Source organism: Ictidomys tridecemlineatus, chromosome 3 (genome assembly GCF_052094955.1).
Source record: "Ictidomys tridecemlineatus isolate mIctTri1 chromosome 3, mIctTri1.hap1, whole genome shotgun sequence".
NCBI classification, from domain to species: Eukaryota; Metazoa; Chordata; class Mammalia; order Rodentia; family Sciuridae; genus Ictidomys; species Ictidomys tridecemlineatus.
Genome location: NC_135479.1, coordinates 18,894,694 through 18,922,647, shown reverse-complemented (window position 1 = coordinate 18,922,647; position 27,954 = coordinate 18,894,694). Strand labels below are relative to the sequence as shown.

Sequence of the window (27,954 nt, the reverse complement as noted above, 5' to 3'; positions counted from 1 at the left end):
TTCTGAGTCTATATACTTTTATTTTGGCAGAACTGATTTATCATGGCTTAGACATAGTTTTGATGGGGGCGGGGGGTCATCCGGTTCCCTATGATCTAGAATAGAAGCCCCAATAACCTGAAGGTGAGGACACTAACCAAGGCCATTGTCAATAACAAGAGGGAGAACTGATGCAATAGACCAAATAACAAAGCAAGGACTCAGTTTTAGGAGCATGAGGGTATTCAGAAAGGGGACAAGCAGCCTTACATTCCTCAAGAGTCCCTAAAGGCACTACTGCTTTATAGAATAGTTCAGTGAGTCATGTGGACCGTTAAGTGTGCCTCAGCCTTCCAGAAAAGAATTCATGTACGCTCACTATTTAAAAAGGCAGGGAACCAATTTTTCTATTACCAGGCAAGTTTGGAGCTGGAAGACAGGGGAACTTCAGCTGCATGAAAAATCCCCTTGGATATATCTTAGCTTCCAACACAGCTGGATAAATGCAGTTTCACTGTTCATAAAGCTTAGACATTGCTGCAAATCAGTACTCTATAAATTCACCACCACCACCACCACCACCACTATAAGACAGTGGCTACTTAACTTTGGTACAAAGAATCGAGGTCCACTTGCCTGGGATACTTTAATGAATGAAGTGTGGTTTTGTGACATGCCCCTTTTTAACTCATGAGCTAAAGGGGTGCAAGTAAAAAATGACAGACAAAAGCCAACAACAGACAAGACTTCCCATTTCTACTTTTCTCGATGATGGAGTTTGTGGAAAATTCTGCCCCTCTCTGAATTTGAGGTTTCTGGATGGTAAGGTGAGGAAGGCTGGACTACATGGTCTTCAAGGTCCCCTCCAGCCTGGATGTTCTGGGATAAAGTTACCTGACCCAACTAACAGGTACCCAGTGAGTGTCCTTGCTCAGCTTCTCTAAGACCACCTTGAGCTGGCTGTAAGCACCCTGCAGGTCTTCCTTCACCAACACAGTGTCCATCAGGTGCCCGTAATGCTGGTCAATGAAGGCGGCAGAGGCAGCCATCTCTTGCTGCTCCTCATCCTGCAGGAAAGAGGCAGTACGGAGAACCTTGGCTTTTTCCCCCCACAAGAAACCTATATATAGCCTTTGTGTTCAGCAGTGTCCCCACCTTTAATTTTTAAGGGATGAGTGGATGACGATGTCCCGCTGTTAACCAACTGCGTACATGAGAACAGAGTGTAGTGACAACAGATCAAACTTCAAAGCAAGTTAGTGGACAGCAGACATTGTTCAGTCATCCTCTCCCAAAACACCCACTGAGGATCTATGAGCTGAAAATACAAACTTCTTTGGGGGAACGTCGAGTTTGTATCTATGTATATATGTCAATATATAATTGCTGCCCCAACAGCGTTTCCTAAGAAGTAGTATCATGGGGTTGCAAAGAAGTATACAGGTTAAATAATGGCAAGAATTACAAATAATTTTAACTGTATAAAAACAAAGAAAGCACTTCAGGAAATGATGGGGGCGGGGAGAAGATAAAGAATGTGTAACTCTAATATCACTCTAAAGATTCTTAAAATAACCATGTAGAACTTGATTTTTTTTTATATATATATACCAGGGATTGAACCCAACGGCGCTTAACCACTGAACCACATCCCCAGCCCTTTTTATATTTTATTTAGAGACAAGGTCTCCCTAAGTTGCTAAGGCTGGCTTTGAACTTGCAATTCTCCTGCCTCAGGCTCCTAAATCGCTGGGATTACTGGCGTGTGCCACCACCTCCCCCAGCCTTGATTCTTCTTTTCATCTCTTCATGCCAAGGCCAAACAGCAGAGTAGACAAGGTAGAATGGTTTAAGAAAGGGCAGGGACAACTCTGACCACTCTCCATCTCCTTAGGCAACCTGATTTCTTTAATCGGATTGCTTTCCTAACACCTAACATCAAAGGTGTAGACAAAAACCTAATATTATCCGACCTGAGAAGTCCTCTCTTCTTCATTCAAAAGAATCACTATGAAGTAGAATTTCAGGACTGTAGCTGACTAACAGCCTGGTTTATGGAAGAAAGGAAAGTGGCCCATCTACTCTAAGAAAAATTACAACCTCCCTCCCCTGATGTCCCTTCCCAGTCCTCTGTTGCTCCTTCTGCCTCCAGGGGCTCAGGCTTTTCATGCATCCATGCAGAGAGAGGGAATTCTATCCTCCCCATCCCTATAGAGACACACTTTCAAAATATTCCCTCCTCTTCTCCCTTGTCACCAATTTTTACTTTCATGAGAGCATCTACCATCTCAGGAGATGTGTTCTCAAGGTCCAGGAAACAGTGTCTGTGCGCTCCCACAGACAGTAGAGACCCAAGAGAAGGCTGAAATAGAGCTTCTTCTTTCCCCCAGGAGAAGAAAATCTGGCTTCAGTTGGGAGGTACTTCATCTTTCTACGGTCTATCCTTCTGGGCTGCCCTCATACTCAGAAGCACTCTGCAGTGTCCCCATTTGGCCCCTACATCTTTAGTCCCACTGTCCCCACCCAGCTCCACACACGCCCCTCAGCCACGTCTGCTGCTTTCGGAGTCTACCTTCCTGCAGGCGCCCACATGGTTCATCCGGAAGCTTTTAGACTTTTGAGAAATTACAGAAGGAAAATTTTTGCCACAAGTCCCAAAATCTTCTTAATAAATATTTGCATCTCAAGAACTCGAGTAAATGTCTAAGAGAGGGAAATGCATAATATTTCCTTTGCATCCATAATAAATCTCCTGCACCTTTCTCCTGGCCAGTAAAAGTGGAACTCATCTCTGTGACTTCACTAAGAGTCTCAGTCCCCACCCCATGCCATATCCCTTGTCCCCATTTTGGATCCACATAATAGATCAGAAGGTAGAAGCCCCATCAATTTGTGGGATAGTAAAGAAATGGACAAAGGATATGACCATAGGGTCTTCTACGGATCCCCCCTAGTTGAAACTCAAGGGCCAGACAGTGGACAAATATTTGGTGTTAAAACAACAACAACAACAAAAACCCTCAGGCCTTATATAAGACTTTTTTTTTTTCAAATGTGGTCTGGTGTTTGCCTACATACATTAAAATCATCTGAAAGTATGTGTGTTAAAAAAATGTTGACACTGAGCCCCACACCAGTCTCCCAGGTCAGAGTCTCTGGGAGCAGAGCTGGGCATGCTGTATTTGAACAGTCTTGCTGTGACCTTAGTGTCTATTCATGTTGAAAATGACTATGGCTTCAGGACAGTGGGACACAGCTGGAGAGAAGCAAAGTGGGATTTCACAATTAAAATGACCCAGAGACAACAAAAAACATCAGCCAGTCGCCTAGAGCAGTGCTCATTATGGTGAGCACTAAAGGAGATGGACTAGATGGCAAAGTTGGTCAGGCCAGAAGGACACCAGTAAAAGACTGCAGGCCCCTCCAATGCCATCCATGGGTCAAGGCGCTCTGGCTCCTAAAAAACAGGCACTGCCAGGCATGGTAGCGCATTCCTGTAATGCCAGTGGCTCAGAAGGCTAAAACAGGAGGATTGGGAGTTCAAAGCCAGCCTCGGCAAAGGTGAGGCACTGAGCAACTCAGTAACTCAGTGAGACCCTGTCTCTAAATAAAATTCAACATAGGGCTGGGGAGTGGCTCAGTGGCTGAGTGCCCCTGAGTTCAATCCCCAGTACCAAAAATTTTTTTAAAAAGCAGGAACTTCTGAAGACCTTATGGTTTGGCAGACCTTCCTTTGTATCTTAAGGAGATGATTCTTATTCCCCTTTATGCCTTTTTTATTCTCTTTTAAATAAGCTTTTCCCCATGGTCATTAAATTCTAATAATTCTAAAATATTTATTATTAAAAAAAGTAAAAATAAATTTGTAAGTTGATTCTAAAATTTATGTGAAAACACAAGGGACCCAGAAGAGCCAAAATGATCTTGAAAAATAAAAAAAAAAGTCAAAAGACTCAAACTTGTTGTTTTCAGAACATACTACAAAACTACAGGAATCAAGACAATGTGATCTTGGCATAAGGCTAGATCAGTGAAATAGAATTGAGAGTCCAGAAATAAATCCTTACTTTTTTGATCAACAAGGTGCCAAGATAATCAAATTTTTAAAAATGGTGCTGAGAAAACTATATCCACATACAAAGAATAAAATGAGACGCCCTACCTCATGTCATCTACATAAATTAAATCAAAATAAATGATAGTTTCAAATGTTAAAACTATTAACTATTTTTGTAAAAAAAGGAGCAAAACTTTATGACTTTGGATTAGGCCATGGTTTCTTAGATATAACACCAAAAACTGAAAAGACAAAAGAAAAAGCATTAAATTCAAAAATTTTAATGCCAAATGCAGTGGTACATGCCTGTAATCTCAGCAATTAGGAAGGCTGAGATGGGAGAATTGCAAGTTCAAGGCCAGCCTCAACAACTGGAGGAGGCTCTGGATGTAGCTGGGTCAGTGGTAAAGCTCTTCTGGGTTCAATCCCCAGTACCAAAAAAAAAAAAATTAATGTTGAGCTTCAGAAATGGCACTATCAAGAAAGTGAAAAGACAACCCACAGAATGTGAGAAAATGTTTTCAAATCATACATCCAATAAGGGACTTATACCCAGAACATAGAATGCTTTCAACACAATAACAAAAATATCAGTAATCTGATTTCATATAGATAGATAGATAGATAGGTAGATATGTTATCAATAGACCTTTATTTTTATTTATTTATACGTGGTGCTGAGAATCGAACCCAGTACCTCACATATGCCAGGTAAGTACACTACCGCTGAGCCCCAGCCCCAGCCCCAGTAATCTAATTTTAAATGGGCAAAATATATGTAAAGACATTTCTCCCAAGAGGATACACAAATGGCCAATACACACATGAAAACATGCTCCATGTCATTTGCCACTGGAGAAATATCAATTAAAACCACAGTGTGATACCAGTTCATTCCCACTTATGATGGCTGTAATCAAAAAGATACTGGAGAGGATGTGGGAAATGTGGAACCCTTGAATACTGCTGGTGGGAAGGTAAAATGGTACGGCTGCTATGGAAGACTGGAATTCCTTCAAATGTTAAACAGAAATTACCAGCAATTCCACTCCCATGTCTATCCCCAAGAGAAATAAAAGCATATGTTCACATAAAATGAATGTTCATAGCAACATAATTCATGATAACAGAAAACAGAACAATCCAATGTCCATGAGTTGATGAACAAAGAAACAAGATATAGTACTATTTATGATGGAATATTATTCAATAATAAAAAAGAATGTGGTACTTACATATGAATGGAACTTACAAATATACTAAGTAAAAGAAGTCAGATAAAAAAGGCCAAATAACTTTGGATTGGGCAGAGGGGAGTGAGGGGAAGGAAGGGGGTTTGGGGATGGGAAAGATAGCAGAATGAAGGGAGGGGGTTTGGGAGTGAGAAGGGATGGTGGAATGTGCATGTGTGACTGCATGACTGGTGTGACTCTACATCGTGTATAGCTAGAGAAATGGGAAGTTGTGCTCCATTTGTGCACAATGAGTTGAAATGCATTCTGCTGTCATGTATAACTAATTAGAACAACAATAACAAAAAAAGGCCACATATATGATGCCATCTGTATGAAATATTTAGAAAAGGTAAATCTATAGCAACAGAAAGTAGATTTAAAAGTTTCCTGAGGATAGGAAATGTTTGGTATTTTGGCGGGGAGGGGGGTCAGAGTTTTCATTTGACAATTTACAGTCAAATGACAGTTATCAAATGTTTCTATTGCTGGTGGGTCTGCAAGTTGGTGCAGCCCATATGGAAAGCCGAATGGAGATTCCTTGGAAAACTGGGAATGGCACCACCATCTGACCCAGCTATCCCGCTCCTTGGTCTATACCTAAAGGACTTAAAAACAGCATACTACAGGGACACAGTCCTGTTTCAAACTACTTTGAAATGAATGATAATGACCTTGTTAGTTGGTGATTCAACTTAAAAAATACTTGGGTTTGGCTAAGGAGTTCAACAGATGAATGTGGTTTGTCACACTCAGATCAGATCTCTGGAGGGGGGTTGCGTATGTGGGCGAGTGGGGGTGGTGAGCCTAGGCAAGGCCACCCTGCCTGGATTGGGAGGCACTTCTAGCTATCTCACCTCAAGCTCTCTGGCCAAGTGACCATCTTGTCTTAGTCTTGACAATAGGCAAAATGGAAAGGTTGTCTCGTGCAGAAGGTATGTCCTTTGTCCCTCTTCCACTGAAAGAACCCTTCTGCAGCTAGAAACATTCCCTAGAATCGTCCCCTTTAAGCCTTCATAAAGGAAAGGAATAGCTTGAAACTTACAAGTGGGGCTGCTGTGTCCTCACAAGCTGGGGACATAGGTGGTGTCTTCCTTTTTTCCTGAATTGCAGGCTTTACAAATATAATATAGGGTTTGAACTCTGAGGTTCTCAGCTGTTTCAGTGCCTGGAAAAAGAAAGTTCAGGAAAATTACACACCTTTGAAATATTCTATTGTGAAACATCCTTTCTGAAAGCTCAATTCTCGGGTACTCCCCTCGCATAACCTCAACAGCAAAGGTCCTGGTGACAATGGACTTCACGGGCAGACTAGCTGCACACTTACTCATCCTCTATTTGACACTGAACTCAGTCATTCCCTGAAGAATGTCCAAAGCCTCAGTTCAGAGTCACTGACTTTTTTAGCTCAGATCCCTCTAGCTCCAATTAACCTTCTCAGGCTCTCTCCACCTGCCCATTCCTGACAGTCCAGGGAGCAGGATTCAATGTGCATTTATTTTGTCTAACATCATCAATTTGGCTACATTTGTGCAAACTCTGTGCTATCACACACGCCTCCTTCTGAGAGTCAAAGAAAAGATTTGCAAAGCAAATGAAAACATGACCTAAGGGATTACTTGGAAAGAACTTGCAGACTTTAGGGTTTTCCATATGCAAATCATACATACAGTTAATGAGTATTTACACTCTCAGAACCTCTATTCAAAAAACACTGGTATCAAACTGCTACATGCCCTATCTGCACATGCAAAGATCAATAAAATCACTTTTTTAAAAAACTTTTGAAATTGAGACTTTGAATTTTAATCACCAACTCCCAGTAAGTCCAAATGAGTGAGGCTTTTCCCTTATAGGCAAAATGTGCTTTTTGAAATGTTTCAAGTCAACTTCTGTAAAATAAAGCTTACAGTTTATATCATAAAATCAAAGATCTGTTTCTATAAAGGAAAAAAAAAATTCCTCATATGAGTTCAAAGCTTGGAAGTTTTTCTGAAAGACAAGGTTAAAAAGATGGCCAGGCCCCTGTGGAGCCCGCAGCTTGCTGGGTGTGCAGAACTGGAAATGGCTTTGAAGCTCGCACAGGGTCACATCTCCCTCCCTCTTTTTCCCTTTCAAACTGCTCTCCAGACTGCCTCACCCATTGTCTCCCCCAGGGGTTCCCTATGCCACTGATTTCACTTGTCCTGGTTGGGGGAGGACTGCCTGGCACAGAGCTCAGCCCCAGCTTTGCCTGGGGACTTACATCTAATTCTCTGTCATGCTGCAACTGGTCAGGGGGTGTGACTGTTTTTCTTGTTTTTTGGTTTTTGATACTGAGGATTGAACCTGGGGGCACTTAACCACTGAACCACATCCCCAGTCCTTTTTTATATTTTATTTAGAGCAGGATCTCCCCGAGTTGCTTAATGCCTCTCGCTAAGTTGCAAATTCTGGCTTTGAACTCATGATTGATTCTCTTGCCTCAGCCTCCAGAGCTACTGGGATTTCAGGCATGCGCCACTGCGCCCGGCTGGTGCCACTAGTTTTTTTGTTTTTTTTTTTTTTTTAATGTGATTTTCTCCAAGCAGGGGTTACTGTCTTAGGTCTGTGGACCACCAAAGGGTCTATGAGCTCCCTCCAATTAATGCAATATTTGTAGATAGAGATACATGTTTGGGGGTTCAACGTTTTCATTCTATTCTCAAAGACAGACCCAAGGACATTTAACATCTGATATTTCATACTTTCAGACTAAGAATTCCTTAGACAGAGGGCAAACATTCTGTAGCTACAATCCTCCAGGTTATAAATTCCATTCACCAGACACAACCCCGCTGGCCCAGGAACTCACTTCCGGTTCCACATCCACCAAACAAACTTTGTTTCTGGCCATGACAGCCCGAATGGCCTCCAGGCTGGTCCCATAGAGGTTTTCCTTATATTCACCATGCTCCAGGAACCTAAAGCAGCAGCACAGGGGAAAAGAACTTTAGGTCCTGAGCTTTCTCAAAGTAGTTAAAAAAAAAAAGTGGACTTCCCAACACAGCTTCTCTCCCACTTCCCTGCCCCTTCTGGAAGTCCTCCTAGAGGTCAAGCTGCCCGAGGGCTAACTGGCCCACCAAGCAACATACTTGCTGTGATGTAAGTCGGCCTCAAATGCTTGCTTAGACACAAAGTGATACTCCACCCCTTCCTTCTCGTGGCTCTTTCTGGGTCTGGTGGTATCTTTAAAAAAAAAAAAAAAAAGGAGAGCTGGGCAAAGAGATGGCACATCACAATGAATGAGAACATCATCAACCTGTGCCCTCACTCAGGGGGCATTTGTTGAGTGTCCTGGGGGCCAGGCACTGTGCCTTTTCCAGACTTATCCACACAACTCTTCAGTGTAGGCAAAAGGAGCCTCTCATTTTACAACTGGGGAAACTGAGGTTCAGGGAAGTTAAGCACAGCTCAGTGACCCACAGCCAACAGGCTGTAGAGCCAGGGCCACTCTCTTTATCTCATGACAAACGCCACGCCCTTTGCCAGTCTGCTGAACTGCCTTCATTGATGTGGGGCTTTTAAGGACCCTAGTTTTTTTGGGGGGAGGGGGGTACCAGGGATTGAACTCAGGGATACTCAACCACTGAGTCACATTCTCAGCTCTATTTTTGAGTTTTATTTAGAAACAGGGTCTCACTGAGTTGCTCAGCACCTCGCTAAGGCTGGCTTTGAACTCTTGATCCTCCTGCCTCAGCCTCCTGAGCTGCTGAGATTGCAGCTGCGCACCACTGCGCTCAGCTAAGGACCCTAGTTTTTAGGTCATTATTATTTTTCTTTTTCTGAGAGCAAGAGTGCCACAAATACATTGGACCCTGCTCTATGCTTTTAATTCTTTATTCACTTATTTCTCTTTTTGAGAGAAAAGGAGGCATGAAGACAGACAGCCCATTATGGATTGGCTGTGTTTCAGCAGGGCTGGATCTCAAAGAAATACTTTTAACCCAAGGGCTCCCCCATCCATTTCCATAATGATGCACACTTCTGGGGACAATCAGGTCCTTTCAAAGCAAGGGCAACCATGAGGCAACACGCAGCTTTTTCTAAAAGAAAACATGGGAACTTAAGAGGACAATGGTTTTTTGGCCTTGGGGCACACATGGGATGCTCTGTGTTCTCCATGTGGCATCCTAGTTCAACCCGTGGACTAGGAGAGTTAGTGGGTCATTTCTCCAGGTCATTCCCTTGATTAAAAACTTTTATTCACCCACAGACTAGATTTTCAACACCTCAACAGCACATAAGACCCTCATGACTGCCCAGCCTCCGACTCAGCTTCGCCTCCTGCCATGTCATCCATTCTAACAACCCAGTCCCCAGCACAGTTACCCCAGGTCACACCTATATCCCTTTGCACACGGCCCCTCTGCACAGTAAGCTCTTCTTTGCCTGGAAAATTCCTATTTACTCTTTAACACCTAGCATAAAAGTCACTGTCTCTGGCAAACGATCCATGACCCTCTAGTTCCTAAAACCAAGCGAGGACAATCTTGAAGGCCCCTGAAGTCACCTAGGCCCATCACAGCTGTGATGCCAGAATGGCCTCCACAGCCCAACCAGCTCCCCCACATCCCTGCCACTTCAGTTTGGAACTGAGACAATTCCAACAGCCTCTAGGGTAAGCTGTGGGCCCCGACACTCCATGGAGAGCAGTAGAGTCAAAGAAAGGCTCTGGTAGGCATTCTGGAAAGTTCTATTCCTGATGCCATAGCATCCCCTCTTGGTAGCCACCAGGCATCCACACTGCATAAGTGTCCCAAGAGGCCAGCCACAGCCAAGGGCAGGATGTAGCAGGCAGCAGCAAAGAAAAAAGCCTTTGTGCCGCTCTTAAGCACATGGTGCGGGCAGGCTGCCTGGTCCAATCTTGGCTCCACTTATCAACTGTGTGACACTGGGCAAGTTAGTTAACCTCATGGAGCCTCAATGTCCTCCTCTGCAGAATGGGTTTCTCAGAGGTACCAGGAAGGCAAACCAAGGTTCTGCACACAAAAGCTCTTGGTGAAGAACATAGCACTTCTATCCTCCTGCTCGTCCTCCTCCTCCTCATTATCCTCATCACATTCAGGACCAGGATGATGGTCTAGGGGTCTTTGTATCCACGCTGCTTATAGCAGCAGGAAGCCCAAGGAATTGGCAGGGGTGGCATTACACAGGAGTGAACCCCCAACCCTGACAGGCTGGAATCCAGCTACAAGGGAGTGCTAAGCAATACTTCTCTGTGCTTCTCTGGCCTGCTCTCTTATCTAAGCAGGACAGCGGCCATAGGAGTCAGAGTCACAGGGAAGAGGAGGCTGGAAGACCCCCGACTGTGGGGATCCCCTGGGTGTCAGGTGGAGGCCACCGCTGTCTACAATGTGCTCTGGACTCACCTCTCTCCCCTCATGGGAAGCAAGCAGGTGGCCCCCCAAGCTTCCACCTGACAGCATCTCAGCGCGCCACTGAGAGACAAGTCTCTTCCCATCAAGCCTATATGCCACGGCAAGTGGTGCCTGGTGGTCCCTCATACCCAGAGTATTAAAAGAAATAAGATAAACATGAGGAATCAAGTCCCCATGAAATAATCCTGTGCAGGCACCCAAGCACGCACACCAGCCTTCTTACGTGGAACAGCAACACCAAAGCGCTGTGGGTTCTCAGCCACCACCTTTTGCTTCAGCTCATGGAGTCGGGCTCCGAGAGACCCTGGGAAACAGAGGGAAGACTGACAGGGTCCCAGTTGAGCTTTCTCCTCACGCCTCTGGCGAGGAAACCAGCCCACTTCCCAGAAACCCAGGTTGTCACCTACCAATCAGAACCACCAGGCGGGGCCGCTCACCGGGCTGCTGTTGGTACCTGGCCACTTCCTCGTAGGTCAGCAACTCTGGGGACTCAGCACTGGCGCACATCTTCCCTTCCTGTGAGCCACTCAGCCTCTCCCTGCAGCCTAGCCGGAAGCTCCTCCGGAGACCAGCTTAGAGAGGATCAAAGAGACATGGAGGCATCTGTCCCAGGATCTCCCAGCAAAGACCTCCTTCACCTAGCCAGACCAGGCAGAAGGGCTGACCCCACTGACCTCCCCACCCTCCTGTTTAGAAAGAGGCTGTTCAGAGAGCAAAGTGATATAATGAAAGGATGGCCCCCAACATCCGAGTAGGGTTCAAGGTCACTATTTTGCTTGGCATGTAACTGACCTTCGGCAAATCTCTGCGTCTCTCTGAGTCTTGATTCCCTAATCCATGAAATGGCAATGCAAATGTGCAATGGGTGGTCCTACATTGGATCCTGGATCCAGGAAAATGCTTTAACGGACATTTTTGGGACAACTGGTGAAATTGTAATGAGAGTGTAGAGTAGAATTGTATGCATGTTGAGTTTCCAGAGATTGATCATCATCCTGAGTTAGATAAGAGGACGTCCTCGTCCTCAGGAAATATTGCCGTGATACTTAGGGGTAAAGAGGCATGTCTGCATCTAACTCTCCCATGACTTAGGAAACAAATGCATAGGTAGCAAGGGCAGGGTGAGCTCACAGCTGGGAATCTCATGTGAGGACATGGGAGCTCTTCCTCCAATTTCTACCACTTCTCAGTAAATTTGATATCACTTCAAAATAAAAGTTAAAAGACATTTGCCTGTCTCCAAGGCCTTCAAAACAATGATGAAAATTTTAAAAAAGTGAAAGTACTTTGGAGACCAGTAAAACAAAACAAAACAAAACGCCATGAATGTACGGTAGTGGCAATCACCCTGAATAAACTTCAGTCAGAATGATGATAAAATTAGTGTTAATATGGTGCTCAGTGTGCTCTTCCAGCCAGGGCTCTTTGCCCAGTGGCTGGGTAAAAGCTGGGTTGGGGAGTCCAGGGATGGACAGGCTCAGCGCCTTTTCTGGTTGACAGCAGGCCGGCTGCTCTTGGCCAGCTCCTGGGCTCCAGGTGCTCTGCCTGAGCCTTTCCCACTCAGAAACCTGAGGCTACAGCTGTGCAGGGGCTGGGAGGGGGTGTTAAGGGAGAGCCCAGGTACTCACCCACATAGTGTCCCTTGAAGTACCCCTCACAGTCACAGGTCTCTATGAACCAAACAGAGGGAGGGAGGCTAGTGAGTCATGTTGGACACATCTTCAGGCCCAGAGGGACCCAATTCTTGGATGGCCAGGCAGAAACCTCCAGAGTGATCCCAGAGGAACTCAGGAAAAATACCATATTTGGGACAATTCCTTCTGCTTCACCGCGTTCTCCATGCTTAAGCCCCAACAGCCTTCCTAAGCCCTAGCAGAAATTCTGGGCAGAAGATCTCTTCCTGGTCCTGAGTTGGGACCAGTGGGAATAAGGCAGAAGGACAGTCCCACTGCCCCGCCCTCCTCTCTTGGCTCCTACTAGCTGCACCACACGACAGAGCCCAGTCCAGGGGAGGATGGCCCCTTCAGGATGGTAGGAGGGAAAGGGCCCTGAGGCCTTGAATCCCATCCCCACCCCAAACATCTGGCTGTAGACAGTCAGATGGGGAAAGGAAAATCAGCCCGTCCAGCCCCAGATGTTCCACAGGAAAGGAGCCTCACTCGTGTGCACAGGGGACAAATACCAGGCCTACCTTTGTCACAAGGCTGATCATCTGCGGTTTGCACAAAAGACAGATGGGACAGCATTAGTGGAGGGGACCATGAAGCCCTGCGGCTAAGAGGCAGCACAGCCTGAGGAGCCTGAGGAGCCCTCCATCTGTCTCCTGCTCCTTTCCTCCAACAAACCTGTGATCTGAGCTGTGGTGTGTCATTAAACCCCAAGACCTGCTCTAATTAGTCTTCTTGTGTGTGTCTCATTAACAGCCCAGGGAAAACAGCTCATGGCTGGTGGAAGCAGCCTCCAGGCCAACTTCCCCAGCAGCCTTCCACCTGACAGTGAATCTAGAAAAGTGGCCACTGGCAGTAACCAATGGAGAGGTTTCCTCAGGGGTCCTGCAGTGGGATTAGGACCTACTTTGCCTTTTCTGACGTTTGGAGGCTTGCCTGAGAAAAATAAACACAGGTGCCAGAGGATGGGGTGGGGTGGAGCAGAGCTAGTGCCTGCTCGGGCCCCTCACTCAATTACAGCCCCTGCAGCAGAGGGGCCAGATTCTGGAAAAGCCTCCTTCTATATGAAGCCCTAACCTAGGGCTGTTGTGAAGGTTAAAAGGTGTGGCTCAGCCCTGGAGCACTTGCCCAGCATGCACCAGGCCCAAGGTGCATCCTCGGCACCACAAAAATAAATAAATAAATAAAATAGAAGTACACAGAAGGCAAGAAGGTAAGTGGACATATTTTCAAAAAGGTAATGTGTTACACAGGACAAAGCTGTCAGATAACACACAGGATACCCAGGGAAACTGGAGCTTCAAATAAATAACAAATGATTTCTTAGTATTCCCCAAAGACTACACAAAAAAAAAACCAATTCATTGTCTACCTGAAATTCAAGTTTAACGGATCATGCTTGATTTGTATTTGCCAAATCTGGTTACCCTCTCAGAGGCACGGGTCACTCAGAGCCTCCTCCATTCCCTCCTAAAATCAGCAGTTCTTGAAAACATCAGTCAGAGAACCCCTTGGGAAGCCAATGAAAGCTGCTGACAGACCCGCTCCCAAACACACACACAATAGAGGTTGGCACGCAATTTCAGGAGCTGTTAACATACCCCTCAATACCATATATAGATCCCAAATATAGAAGCTCCTTTCTGGGGAATGGCTGCCTCCATCCCACCCTCATTTTACTCCCTCAAGCCTCTCCCACCTCACCTTCTTCTGGAGGTCTACAAGTTCATACAGGACGCCCGATGTCCTGTCTGTTCAGATAAGACCCCTCCATCCCCCTGTGTGCTCAGATAAGACCCCTCCATCCCAATGCCAGCTTCTTCCCAGAACAAAGTGCCCCACTCCTAACCCCAGTCCCTCCCTGAAGTGTCATCCCTACCAATCTACTCACAGGGGGGCTTCTTGAGGCTCTGGGGACTTGGCAGGGTGCCCGTGGCTCTCCGGTAACTTAGTCGTCTGCAGGGATACAAGAGGATGGGGGTCCATGAGCTGGGACATACTTATAAGAGCAGGTGATGAGAGTCTTCTGGAAAACTTGGGACAACCCAGGTCTGGGTCCTACAGGTGGGCACTTACTCAGCCTCCCCATCCCTGAGAAAGCTGGAAAAAAACAAAACAACTCCCAGACTCCCAGAGCAGAGCTCAGCCCGAGGGTTGACCAAGATGGCTGTCAGTGGAACAGCAGCGGCCAAGACCATATCTGAATTGAGGAAATGCCCAGGGCTCTTGGAGGTGTCTGGATGCCCACATTTAAATGCAACCCAAAAGCCTTCCCTGTCAGTGACCATGTTGCCAAGACCCATGAAGCCACACATAGATGGGTCTGGGAGTCCCCCAAGGAAACGCAGCGGCAGTTCTCACACCTTAACACCTCAGAACCACGTGAATTTTTATTAGAATTCAGATCTCAGGGTCTGCCCTGGGCCTGGTGAGGGTGCAACCTCCTGGTAGGAACTTACAGAGTAACACGTCCTCCTCCTGCACCATCACAGAGACCTTCCAGCTACACCATAAGCTCTACCAGGACGGAAGCCATACCTTCCAGCAGCCTCCACACCTGGCAAAGGGCCAGCCCAATTCATAATGAAAATACCTCCTGAGGAAATTCCTAAATCAAAAAAAATCACACTACAAAAAAATATGTAATAACATGGGAAATGCTAATGTCAAAATATCAAGTTAAAAAAGAAAAGAAAAGGGCTGGAGTTATGGCTCAGCGGTAGAGCGCTTGCCTAGCATGTTCGATTCTCAGTAATACATAAAAATAAACAAGTAAAATAAAGGTATTTTCAACTACAACTAAAAAATAAATATTAAAAATAAAGGAAGAAAAGAAAAGCAAGACCCCAAATCCTGTATGTGACACTCAGGAAGGAAATAAATTGTACTGTTTATATGGTGATGAGATTTGGGATCATTTTCTTTTCTTAGTCCTCCTCTTTTGCCTGTTCATATCTTATTTCTAACCTTTCTCTAAGTAGGTATTGTAAAATACGGCTGGACCACTGCACCCGCGGGTTCCACATCTGTGGGCTCAACCAACTGCAGGCTGAAAATATTTGAAAACGGTGCACCTGCACTGAACATTACAGTCTTTTTTCTTGTCATTATTCTTTAAACAATACAGTACAACAATGATTTACATGGCATTTCCACTGTGTTAAGTATTATCAGTCATCTAGAGATTCTTTAAAGTATTCAGGAGGATTATATAGGTTATACACAAGTACTACACCATTTCACATGAGGATTTGAGCATATGCTGATTTGGGCATCCACAGACAGACCTGGAACCAATCCCCCTTGACACTGAGGGACAACTGTATACATTAGCTTAATAATGTAAATATCCATGCATTCACTTAAATCTCAGCCAACACGATTAATTGGGGAACAAGAAGAAGAGACGCAAGCGCAATTGATACTTACGTAAAGAACAACATTCAGTGGCTCCCTCTGGCCGTTGGTGGCAGAAACTTAGGGATTTGTCAAGTAACTGGGCCATTGGCCACTTCAGAACCACCCCATGACAGCACCCCAGACCCACCTCTCCTGGAACTGCTTGGAGGGGATAAGGCCGGCTCGAAGGTTGGTGTCCCCCACTCTCTTGGCTTGCCACCACGTAGGGTCGTCCTGGCTCACTACCTCCAGGACCTGCCTGCGTTGGAAGGGCAGGCCTGCCTCCTGGCAGGGGATGGCCCGGTCCTCCCGAGGGTCGTAGTGGAAGAGGGCCCGCATGAATACCTGCAGGGAAAGGGCCCGCAGAGGTGGATGGAGGTGGCCATGCCCCAGTGACAGCCAAATGATGGCAACCATGCCCGAGGGGGAACAAGTGGCCTTGACACTAGAAAACAAATCAGCAACACACCGTGCACATTTTTCTCATTGTTCTTCAACCATTTTGGACATTCCAGCCAGGAAATCCATCAAGAATTGGAAAATTAACAAATGGGCCCCGTGACTGAATTTCTCTTTCCAACCTAAACATTTCCACAGTTACCGGATCTACTGTCCTCATAATAACCTCGTAGTGTATACATAAGGCAACAACTCATCCTGGGGACAAAAAGTAAAGGCAAGCACACACAATTTGAAACTCCACGGTTATTTTTACTACACCAACTGCTCCTAATGAAGTCGGCAGCCATCTGTTAAATAGGTAATCTAGACGTTCTGGTAAAAACACAAATATCAACAAAAGTGCTGTTCTTTACCATCACGTGGGGGTGGGGGTTTGGGGTGCTGGGATGAAACCCAGGGCTTGAGCACACTGGGCAAGCTCTCTATCACTGAGCTCACCCCAACCCCACCAACCCCCCTTCTTGGTGGATAATTGACACATTTTTTACAACTCAACCCTGCCTCATCTGTCACTTGGAGAAGCCCCAAGTCCCTGCTTGCCCTGGAGTCCCCTCTCTGGAGAAGATGGTGTGAGGACAACACATACTTACTTGTTCTCTTCTATAATCCAGGGACATGGATTTATTTTAAGTATTTCTAGTTCTAGACCACTAGAGCCCAATGACTGCAACAGCAAATGGAAAGAAAAACCAAACCAAACCAAACCAAAACGGCCAAAGGTCTTCCTCCGACAGATCCAAACTACATTCCTTTATGTGCCAACCAGCAAAGATTCAGTTAGACAACAATAAGAATTTCTGACCAAATTTTGTGGGGGCAGAACCCCGCATCCAGCCACAGATGTCCCATGGGCCCTAGGCACCCAGAAAGATGTAACCTTAATTAAGTGGATACCCAAACGCAAACACTTGGATCAAGAAGAAATATACAGGAGGGACAAGTTAAGGGACAGGCTATTCATTCTGTCCTCCAGGAAAACCAAGTTCTCTTCCTATATCAAGCTAGAGTCCTCGAAAGCTGCAAACAGGGACCACAGTTGCTTGTCCCAGGAAGACTCTCCTTCCGTCAGTGATATTTATACCCTGGGACTTAATCAAAGGGTGCAAATAAGAAACAGCCATGTAACGATGATTTCTTCACTTGCTGTAAAAACACTGCCACTGAAGACCTTGTCCATTATTAAATCCTTATTCATCAAAAGCATTTAGTGACATCTCCCCTGTGCCAGAAGCTGTTTTGTCCCTTTTTTCATGTACTTAGTCCCCAAAGCAGAGGTGGGACCGGCCTGCTTTCTTCCATTCATTGATGGAAAACATGTAATTCACTATCTTCTTTCTGCCCTGGCTGCCAGGAGGTCCAGATCCAAATGTACTATGAAATCACAGCAATGTCCTCCTCGCTCCTCTACCACCACCTCAGCTCATGTCTTTTTTTTCTTTTTTTTTTTTTTTTTTTTGAGATAGGGTCTCATTATGTTACTAAGGCTGGCCTCAAACTCACAATGGTCCTGTCTCATTCTCACAAGTAGCTGGGACTAGAGGCTTGGGACACTGTGCTCTGACCGGTTTCAGTTCCACCTTAATATTCTCTCAACTGGGCTTTTACAAGACCTCCTACCAGGTCTTCCTGCCTCCAGCCTCCACCCTCTCTCGCTCCTCCACTGGCTGCCAGGGAGCATTCTAAAACACAAACATGGCTGGATTGCTCCCTTCCTAAAACAAAACTAATAAAACACTTTAAGAACTTCTCACCATCTACGGAGCTCTCTCTTGTGCTCCCCCACTCCAGGACTAGACCACTTCAGTGCACCCTGGGCTGACTTCCAACTCCCAGGCCCTGTATCTAAGGACTTAACCTGCTCTGGCCACCGAACGCCTGCTTTTCTCTAATTCAGCAGACAGGCACTGCCAGAATGAATCCCCAGGTGCAGCCCGGCAGGAGCTGGAGTCTCGGTTTCCCTAGCTCCCCAGGGCACTTGAGCTGGATGACAGAAGCATGTATTCTACAGGGGATCCCTGAATTCCCCAGCCGGATTAAGCTCTGGTTGCCCACGGTGGTGACTTGCTGAGTAACATACCCCATGTCAGACTGGTGGCCTTCCTTTCCCCACCCCCTCATTGGAGTTTCCTGGGGTCACTTCCCACCCCCACACACACACAAAAAAAATTGCATTTAAATTCTTGTCAGAGTTAGCGTGTGTGTGTGTGTGTGTGTGTGTGTGTGTGTGTGTGTGTGTGTGTATGTGTGTGTGTTTATGTGAGAGAGAAAAGAGAGAGAGAGACCAGGGATTAAACACAAGGGCACTTAACCACTGAGCCACATCCCTCCCCACATTTTATTTTACTTTTGAGACAGGGTCTCGCTAAGTTGCTGAGGTTGGCCTCAAGCTTGCACTCCTACTGCCTCAGCCTCAGGAGTACCTGGGATTCCAGGCTCAGGGTCAGCTTCTAAGGGTGCTCACATGAAGCAGGAATTATGCCAAAACCATTCCCAAACCATTCAAGGCCATTCACACAAGCTTAACTTGCATTCCCAGCAAAACCCACTGCCACCCTGCCCCTGAGCCCCACCATTCCCCAAACATGCTCCCCACCACCACATCATGGAGCTCCTGTATGGCAGACCCCTCTGCCTGACCCTCCCTCCAAAGCCCTAGTCCTTTTCACCCTCCTCCAGCCCCACCGCCAGAACCTCCACACTGTGACCCTTCCAAAGTGCCTCTAACTCTGTCAGACTCTTCCCAAAGCACTGGTCACATGCCAATTAAATATACTCCCCAGATTCCCTTTCTGCACTAGGAACCCTTAAAGCTACTCATTGTCCCTTTCCCCAGCATTTGGCAGAGTGCCCTGCAAAGAGGAGGTGACCTCCACAGGTAGGCTCTCAAATAATCAAATAAATGGCAATTACTTCATTGGTCCAGAATCCAGCACATTTAGTACCTTCTCCTTCTCTTGATGGCCCTGACTTTCTATTTCAATTAAAGTAACCCTGTCTTTTATTTCCAACCTGCGACAGATCCAGTTTAAAAAGAGGCAGGGTACAAACAAGTGAATCACCCTGTGACTGGATCAAAGTCTTCTGCTGGGCACAGGTTACTCAACTAGAAGCACAATCTGTTCCCAGTGACTGTCAAAACGTTGGCCTGGGTCCAGCACACCCACCCTGGCCCTAGCAGAGCATGCTCCGGGAGCCCACCTCCCCATACCTTGCTCTCCTTGAAGCGGTCCTCTTCCTGGGTGGCTGGGATGATTTTGAGGGTAATGGATCCCTGGGAGTGGGCCTGAAGGGAGAGAGAACAAAGGCCGATTTCCTTGCAGGTCTGACCCCCCATGAGCCCCAGTCTCCCTTCCCAGTTCTAAGAACCGACTTACAGAATGGAAGTCAGACTCATGACCTTCTTCCCTGCGGCCCACCCTTCTAGGTTGGTGCCCCAAATGAACTAAGGCAAAACTCAAAAATTTTCACAAGACACAGGGAGATTTTAAATGAGAACCCAAGGGCATGACATACATTGAATCCCAATCTTCCCGTTCGTAGCCTCTTGGGCCCTAATAGCTCCCCATCTTGCTTTCCTCATGGGCCATTTTAATAACCTACTTTAGTTTTATTTTCCTCTTTCCTGCCTGATTTAAGGCTGCTCCCCAATTAGTACTTCCTTCTTTGGTTCCATCTCCCCAGACAGGTCTCTGCCGCCATTCCCACCTTTCTGGGAGGCCCCCTTCCCTCCCACCAGACAGAGACCTTGTCCCCAGAGCCAGAAACCCTGTCAGATGAGGGCACAGCCTGCCAGGCTGTCTCCCAGCCCCACCTCACCCCTCAACATCTGGGCACACTGTAAGGCCACATTGTCTGCTGCCTCCTCATGAAAACAGTGAGGCTGAGCTAGAATCTGCCCTGGCTCTGGGAAGCAACCTGTTCTAGGTCTCTGAAGACACCCCCACCCCCCAATATCCCAGCAGCATAGTGCAACAAAACAGACCAGAATCTGGCTGATTTCGTCAGGCCGCTTATGCAGGACTGCGATCCCATTCACTTCTCGGAGCTCGTCTCCAACGTGGACCAGGCCTAGGAGACACAGGGACTGACCATCAGGACAGGAAGGGGCCTCTGCCCAGGAGCTTGGAGCTGTGGGCACTGAGGAACGTACTGCAAGGCAGGCTCAAGGTTTGCAGACAGTGCACAGAGTTGGGACACCTTGAGTCTCACTAAATTGCTGAGGCTGGCTTTGAACTCTCCATCCTCCTGCCTCAGCCTCCTGAGCCACTGGGATTACAGGCATGTGCCATCGTGCCTAGCTGCCTTCTTAATTCTTAACAAGGAAACTTAAAGGCCACAACAAAGATCTCATCAGAATGTTAGATACAGCCATCTATTTGCCTCTGCTTTAATGACAAGTGTCCCTGCATATTCAGACCCTATTTGCTGTTCCCAGTGGGCAGTGGCCAGCAGCAGCACTCAGGAGGGGTCAGAAGTGCACACTCCTGACTCAGTGTCTGCATGTCACCCCAATGCTCAGGGGGTTCATATGGCAAGCACTAGTCTAGGACTCTCCACAGTGAGGATCCCCCAGAGTTTAAACACAATGATCCCCCTACCCCAGGGGTTCACCTCCTAGCTCAGTAGTTCTTCCACACACCAGTGATTCTCAATTTGTTTTCCACCCAAACAAATGTGGACATGAACACTCTCCCCTGAGTAAGAGCAGCTGGACAAGGCAACTGGAGGTAGCAGGAAATGACATGCCTGGCTCCATTCAGGAACCCCCCTGCAAGCCCATGCTGTGGGCTTAACTAAGCCAACATATGAGACCTTTCCTGACTGCCCCAGAGGACCCCAGGCCAGTTGTGTTTTCAATTAAAATTTCTACTGGGCCTGGGAAGGAGACGGAATTCAGCCCTACTCCCCAAAGCAAAGCGCACCCCAAACAGGAGACCTGAGGTAGGGAGAGCCCTGGGAGCAAAGAGGCAGGCTCTGGGACAATGGCCGCCACCTCAGCCAGGCTGGCATCATGTTGCTGCACTCACCACTCCGATCTGCTGCGCCCCCTCGCATGATCCTTGCCACCACGACAGCCCCCGAGTGTTCATCCCGCCGGATAGTGGCACCCTGCATTGGAGACAGACAGGTAGGCTCCTAAGAGGTAGCCCCAACCCTCAACCTCAACTCTCTGGGCCTAACTGCCTCTTCTATCCTGCCACCTGCCATTGGAACCTTCCCAATGCTAGGATTCATTAAACCAACATCTCCCATTAGTATAGCACCACACTTCCCAATTCACAAAGCACGATTACCCTGTGATATTTTTAGATGAAGGACTGGGGTTCAGAAAAGTTAAGCATCCTCAAGGTCACACAGACAGAAAGATGGAAAGCTTTTTGTGACACTGAATCCAGAGCTTTCTCTATCACATCGCGGCCCTTGCCACTCGCAAAGACACTTTATAATGAGGACAACATGTGCCAGCAAATTCTCAACCTGCCTCAAACAAATCACAGTGTTCCTGGGCCTCCTTCTGTTGTTGCCAAGAGAAACCAATCAGGCCTCCACCAGAGCTTCAGGACCAGGACTTGGACCATGAAGCTCAGTAGAGATGACATCTAGGATGTGAAAGGCTCTAATGAGCCTTGATTTCCTGCCTAGGTGAGCTGGACCGTGCCAGGGCAAGAGTGAGGTGGAGAGTTGAGAACACTAGATTTCAACGTAGCTTGGCCACTGACCAAAATAAGCATGTGGCATTAGCAAGGAGGTCCCTTATCCTCTCTGAGCCTCTGTCATATGGGAGAGCATTTAACTCACAGGGTCGTTGCAAGAATTCCAGGAGGGAATGCATGCAAGACACTTAGTGCATAGTAAGTGCTCAGTAAATGTTAACCACTTATTATCGGCTGTACCCATAGACACATTTGTACACTTAGTATCAATTTCATTCATGTCACCTATCTGAATTACAGAAGATCATTCTTGCTGACAAGAGAAGCCATCCATTAAGTAAGTACCTCTCTCTTCTTGTCCCTAGACCTGCCAGCTCTCCATCACTTATTCAGCTCTGAACTGCCAGCCCCCCGGCACAGTGGCTGCATAGGAGGGCTCCCAGGATGTTTACCAAGTCCATGTTGATGGCCCCATTGTGCAGATGAGCAAATAGAGGCAAAGAAAAGACCTTTGCCTGTTGCAGATATGTTTCGCCACAGGTCAGTGGGTGAAAAGTGAAACTTGAGCATGGAAGCTGTGGTATTCTGTAGGGCAGGTCCTCAATGCTGTGGACTTCCACTTCCCTCCATCTGATAAACAACCCTGTCCCTCTGCTGGTGAATCAGTGCTGAACCAGGAGCAAGATAACTGTCAGCTGGAGGAATGGATGGGGCCCTGTGCTACCTCACAATTCAGAGCAGGGAACTGCAAACTTTTTCTGTAAAGGACCAAATATAAATATCTTAGGCTCTGGGGGCCACACAATCTTGGATGCAGCCACTCAATTCTGCCACTGGTATGAATAAGCACAACCATGATAAGAAAAATTAAAAAGTATAAAAATAAGCTATGAGTTAGGTTTGGCCTTTGGGCTGAGTTTGGCAACTTCTGGTTCAGGGCATAATGATCAGGGTCATGCCATACAGATGTGTAGGTTGTTTACTGCACAAAGTGGATTGGCCACAGTTGTTGGGGGGGAGCTGTATCCACTCAGAGAAAAGGAGTGCCCTGGACACTGGCAGTAACCCTGACTGATGAAGCAGCCATCACTAACCCTGAGGATGTCAGGAAGGTTCCTTCACAATTTTCTGGGTGGGGATAAGGTGCAGAGAGAGGGCAGGGACGAGAGATGCACACCACATACCAGGGGTTCCTTGTTCTTCACCAAACGGACAATCTTCACTGATTCTTCATCAAAATCCTCATCAATATTATCAGGCAGAGGGGGCAGAACAGGGTCGAAATTCTTCTGGGCAACTGTGTCATGCACCATGAGCACAGCCTGTCGGGAAGCAAGAGAAAAGAAGGGCTGGCCCCAGAGTTCACAGGGGTCAGGGGAAAGGGGCTGAGGGAGCCTCAGAGCCTCTCACCCCAGACACCAGTGCTGAGGACCCCTCAGGACCCAGAGCTCCCTCCCGCCCCCATCCCAGGAGACACGAGATGGCGTGGGTGGCCAGGGACTGCGGCATGACTACCCTGAGGTGGGGGGTGGACAGCAGCTGCAGCAGCTCCCGCTCATCGCTGTGCACAGAGGCAGCCTGCAGCTCCTCCATCACCTGTAAGACAGTGAGAGGGAACACCACAGCAGGCTGGGGTGCCCCTGCCTGAGGCTGTGGGGAGTCCCGCAGGGAAAACCCAGTCCCTCCCCCCAACCCCCAAACAGCTGCAGCACCCAGGAGCACATCAGACTTTCAACCAGCCCAGGACTGAGGCACGCAGGGATCAGGAGAACCTGAGCAGGTCTAGAAGCAATCCTACTAGGGGCTGACTTAGTAAGCCCCTACTGTATGCTATTGCTTTATGTGCGTCTCCCCAGTTAACCCTTGCAACAAACTAGATGCAGTGGGTACACTTTTGCCATTTAACAGATGAGACTTTGAGGCCTGGATAGATTATCTTGCCCAAGGTCACAAACCTCACATGTCACACAGGATTTGAACCTGGCCTTGACTGTCTGTACCTTCATTGCTATGCTTTTATGGATGAGGAAAATGTGGTTCAGAGAAGTTGGTTGACTTATTTAAATTAAGGTCACAGAGCTAGTGGTAAAGGCAGTGCTGAGCCTGAGCACTGAGTGATCTAACATGCTATTAATCACACTCCAGAGAGGAGACAGGTACGGGGGATATAGATCCTGACATAGTCAGGAGGCTGCACAGGGCCAGCTCCTGGGGTCAGGTGAGTCATTTCAGAGCTGATGATCTTAGTCATCAACCAGGACAGTTTTTCCCCATGCAACCCAGGGACCAGGACTGCAATAAATTGAGAAACATAAGAAGCCTGAGCTGTTTAGTAGGAACACATTACAAGTCCCTTGACCTTGGGACTTCTTGTTGGCCTCCTGAAGCACAAATACAAGGTGCTTATTTGACATATTCATATCCCCAGTTCTCAGAACAGTGGGGAACTGCTGATCTGCTCCAATACTGTCACCCAACAGCTAAGAAACAGGCTTGCTCCAGACACACAGTAAGTAGGCGTCACCATGTTACCATGTCTCCTGGCCCAGTCCAAGGCTCATGAGTTCCTCCCTACCTGCCAGGAGGCCCATGGAAGAGGAAGAGGAGGAAGTGGGGAGATGCCTCTTCAACTTTGGGCTCCTGATCCCCCATGTCCCTAGGCTAAGCAATGGTGACCAAGGAAGAGGAAAGAGCTCTACAAGATGGGGAGTGCAGCTGATACCATAAGGAAAAACTTGGGACTTACATCCTCTGCCAGGGCCACTGCGCTGTGCAGGACTGGGGTTGGACTTTGCCTCTCATAATAGCGAAGCTTCTCATGAATCTGCAAAGACACCTGATTTCCAGTTTACCCTGGATACCATACCCCCCACCCATGGCTGTGAGGACACCAAGGACTACGTCAGTCTAGGTCACCAACAGGGTAGCATATAAGAAGGGGTAGCATATAAGAAGGGGTAGCTTAGTGGGCTGGTGAAGATGCTCCTGGAGCAAGGGCATAGCTCCAATGATCTCAAGGGCCACAGGCAGCCAGGAAAACCCTCCCTCAGGGAAGGCATACCCAGACAGAACTTCACCTTCATTAAGTAACTGAGGCTTTTCTCACTGAAAACGTCCCTCAGGAAACCCATCTCCTCCTTGTGGTTGGAGTCAGGCCTGAGCTGAGAGGTCAGGAGTGCCAGGGTTTCATGCAAACCTGAGGAGGGAGTAAGAAAATGAAGGGATAACAAATGGGGGGGGCTTCCTGCCCCTGAGGACCCTGTTTTTGGACCCTCAGACAGCACTTCATCCCTGCCCTAAGGACTTCCCTGGGTTTGCAGGCAGGGCAGCTTCTAGAGGCTGCACCAGTGTAGCCTGGTCTCTTTCCAGTTCGGGCTGCCTGGAAGGCTCCTGTCTCCAGGGCTGTGGCAAGCCCAGGCCGGGTGGGGGCACTCACCCGAGTCCTCTGATAGCACCGGCATGCCTGTGCCTGGCAGGTCCAGGTCTCCCTGCAGATTGGGGAGGGGGGTTTGCAGGTGAGTAGCACATTCACTTACCAGTGATTATACATCATCTAGGTCTGTTATGACCGATTTGGGGTTAGAAGGATCAAAAACTCTGCTCACTTTTTTTTTTTTTTCAGAGAGAAAGGAAAGAAAATTAAGATGTGTTGGGTGTTCCCAGTGCTGAGCATTCTGCTGGGTAATTGCATATCCATTTTTCTGAATCTGCATAAAGCCCTCAGGAATGGATACTAATGTTCCCATTTTACTGATCAAGAAATAGAAGCTCCGAGGGGTTCCGAAAGTAACTTGTGGCCCAGATTGGCTCTTCCAGGCTGGCTTTGGGGGTGGCCTGACAGCAGGTGCTCTTCCCAGCAGCAGCTCCCTCTGCACTGCTACCTTCTCAGAGGCCTCTCTCAAGTCCCCTGCAGCAACACCCCCTTCAACAAGTACCGAGCTGGGCCTACAAGCGCCCCCCTCTTAACTTCCCCACCCCCAAGCCCCAACCCAGAGGGAGCCTCCAGAATGGAACGCAGAGAGGAGGCGGAGAAATGAAAGTCGGGTTTCTACTACGCTGGAAGGGGGGGCTCTATCTCAGGAGGCCCCCCAGGGTACTCTGCAGCACGTGGACCTCAAAAAGTCCTCTTTCAGAAGGGGACAAGGAGAGTCATGATTCATTCATTCTGCAAACATGGAGCCAGCCCGCTGCGCTGAGCACCAGTGACACTAAGAGGCAGAAGAATGGTACCCAGGCCCTCCAGCCCCCTCCCCGCCACTCCGGACTCACCCCCTGGCTGCTTCCCGCTGCGGCCCCCCTACTCTCCCAGGCGGCTAAGCACAGACTCCAGCTCGCTTTCCAAAGGAACCTGTGGGACGGACAGGGAGCGGGGAGAAATCCGGGGGTCGCTCGGAGGATGCGGAGCGGCGAAGATGGAACAGGACGCACGGGGTGTGGGAGCCGGGAGAAGGCAGATTGGGGACCGCGGGCCGGGGACAGAGCCCCGCAGCTGGGGGCCCAGTGGGCCGCTAGGCTCTGGGGCACACGAGGGACCGTCTGTGCCCACCCTCCCTCCGCCGCGCCCGCTCCCTTGTCTGCTGCCCGCGCCGCCTCCTACCTTGTCGCGCCAGGATCTCGGCTCGGTGACCGAGAGCCGCGCGGGAGCCCCGAGCCTCGGCCGCCGCTGGCTCCGCCTTCGCGGGCCCCTCCCTTCGCTGGCCTCGAGGGCGGGGGCGGCGGAGCGGCGGAGGCGTGGCGGGGCCGGGAGGGGCGGGGCGCGGACGGCCCGGGCGTGTGGCAGCGCGGCCCCGCGGCCCAGGCGCCGCTCGCAGCCTCGGACCCCTCCCCTCTCCCCTCCGCCTCCGCGAGCCCGAGGAGCCACCGCCTGGGCACGCAGCCAGCCTCCCTTCCGCCCGCACCGCCAGCACGCACCCCGCTCCCTGCGAGTGGAGGGGTGGACACCTGCTCCACAGAGATTCCGATTTTGCAAACATTTATTGAGCGCCCTCCAAGTGCCAGGCACTGTGCCAGGGGCTGGGGCTTCAAAGGCGATCAAGGCAAGAGAGGCTGGATTTGAAGAACACCCAAGCATGGGCGGGGGGCCGGTCAGACGCGAGGGCAACTCGCTGTAACAATGCAACGTGCTGGGAAAGATTTATCGGTGCTCGCTACCCTGGGGGCGCGGAGAAGGGAGGGAGAAACCGCGCTGGGAAGAAGGCGGGTTGGATACCGCCTGGGTGCAGGGGATGGGGCTGCGTGGAAAAGGCGACTAGAGTCCAGGGGCTTCTCCTGGGGTGAGTTCTGAAATGGCAGTGATGACCCCCGACTTCTCTGCTGACTCGGTGCCCCAGGTGCTCTTCAGATCAGTTCATATCACATTAGCATCTGAGAGATACAGACCATCATTATTTTGGCTCTACAACTGAGGAAACTGAGTCTCAGGGGTGAAAGGATGTGTATGGAGAGAACAGGAACTGCTGGGTGAATGAGCAGGTGGTCGAGGATATTAGAGTGAGGAGTGGGCTGGGGGTGTGTCCCCTCCCCTCCACCCAAGGAACAGAGAACGTATTGGGAGGGGTGGACCCAGAGATTCAATCTAGGAGTAAGTAGAGCATGTCACAGAGAGGAAATGAGTCGACAGGACCTCGCAGCCTGCAGGGCATGGGGAGTCTGGAAGAGGCAGCAAATGTCATGAAGATATTTCCCGTCGTTCCTCAAAAATATACTAACACCAGTGCTCCTCAAAATGAAATGTTTCTGTGAATCACCGGGCGCTTATGTGGGGTCAGAGCAGAGCCCGACCACCTGTATTTCTTCTGACAAGCTCCCAAACGGTGCTGTTGGTCTGAATACCACTTTGAGAAGATAAAGACTATACAGAATGCAAGCACATTTTTACGTGGGATATTCAATTTTGGAAAAGTATCAAGAGCCATCTAATTGATTTTTGACAAAGACGCAACAAATGGTATCAGAATTTGTGTGTGTGAGAGAGAGAGAGACAGAGAGAGAAGGGATCAAATCCCTACCTCACACCACATACAAAATTCAATTTAAGAGAGAGTTCAGAGACCTTAGTAAATTGATATAAAACTATTAGAAAAAAATATATTTTCAGTCTTAGGA

The 27,954-nt window shown here is 48.3% G+C and overlaps 1 protein-coding gene across 2 annotated transcripts; it reads right to left on the bottom strand.

Annotated features, from left to right (window-relative positions):
* On the bottom strand, positions 1-26,597 carry Mpp3 (MAGUK p55 scaffold protein 3). Of its 2 annotated transcripts, XM_078041028.1 has the most exons (20): positions 26,447-26,597; positions 26,119-26,197; positions 25,286-25,337; positions 24,927-25,045; positions 24,596-24,673; positions 23,365-23,445; positions 23,034-23,171; positions 21,223-21,304; positions 20,178-20,263; positions 19,404-19,478; positions 15,882-16,078; positions 14,226-14,290; positions 12,859-12,879; positions 12,296-12,337; positions 11,075-11,239; positions 10,891-10,971; positions 8,382-8,475; positions 8,102-8,210; positions 6,314-6,436; positions 1-1,046 (listed from the first exon to the last, which is right to left on the bottom strand). In XM_078041028.1, exons 3-20 carry the CDS (start codon positions 25,308-25,310, stop codon positions 870-872), a joined length of 1,758 nt encoding a protein of 585 aa, XP_077897154.1. In that variant the 5' UTR covers positions 25,311-25,337; positions 26,119-26,197; positions 26,447-26,597; the 3' UTR covers positions 1-869. The 2 variants fall into 2 exon arrangements, with proteins under 2 accessions (XP_077897154.1, XP_077897155.1); XM_078041029.1 differs by lacking the exon at positions 26,119-26,197 and having other exon boundaries at positions 26,447-26,551.
* Between the last annotated feature and the right edge of the window lie 1,357 nt (positions 26,598-27,954).

Coding starts and splice junctions, on each gene's coding strand:
- Mpp3 (XM_078041028.1), bottom strand. CDS start 25,310: ATGCCGGTGCTATCAGAGGACTCGG. Junction 21,305..23,033: donor TGAAGAACAAGGAACCCCTG/GTATGTGGTGTG, acceptor TCTCCAATGCAG/GGTGCCACTATCCGGCGGGA. Junction 8,211..8,381: donor GCCGACTTACATCACAGCAA/GTATGTTGCTTG, acceptor CTGCTGCTTTAG/GTTCCTGGAGCATGGTGAAT.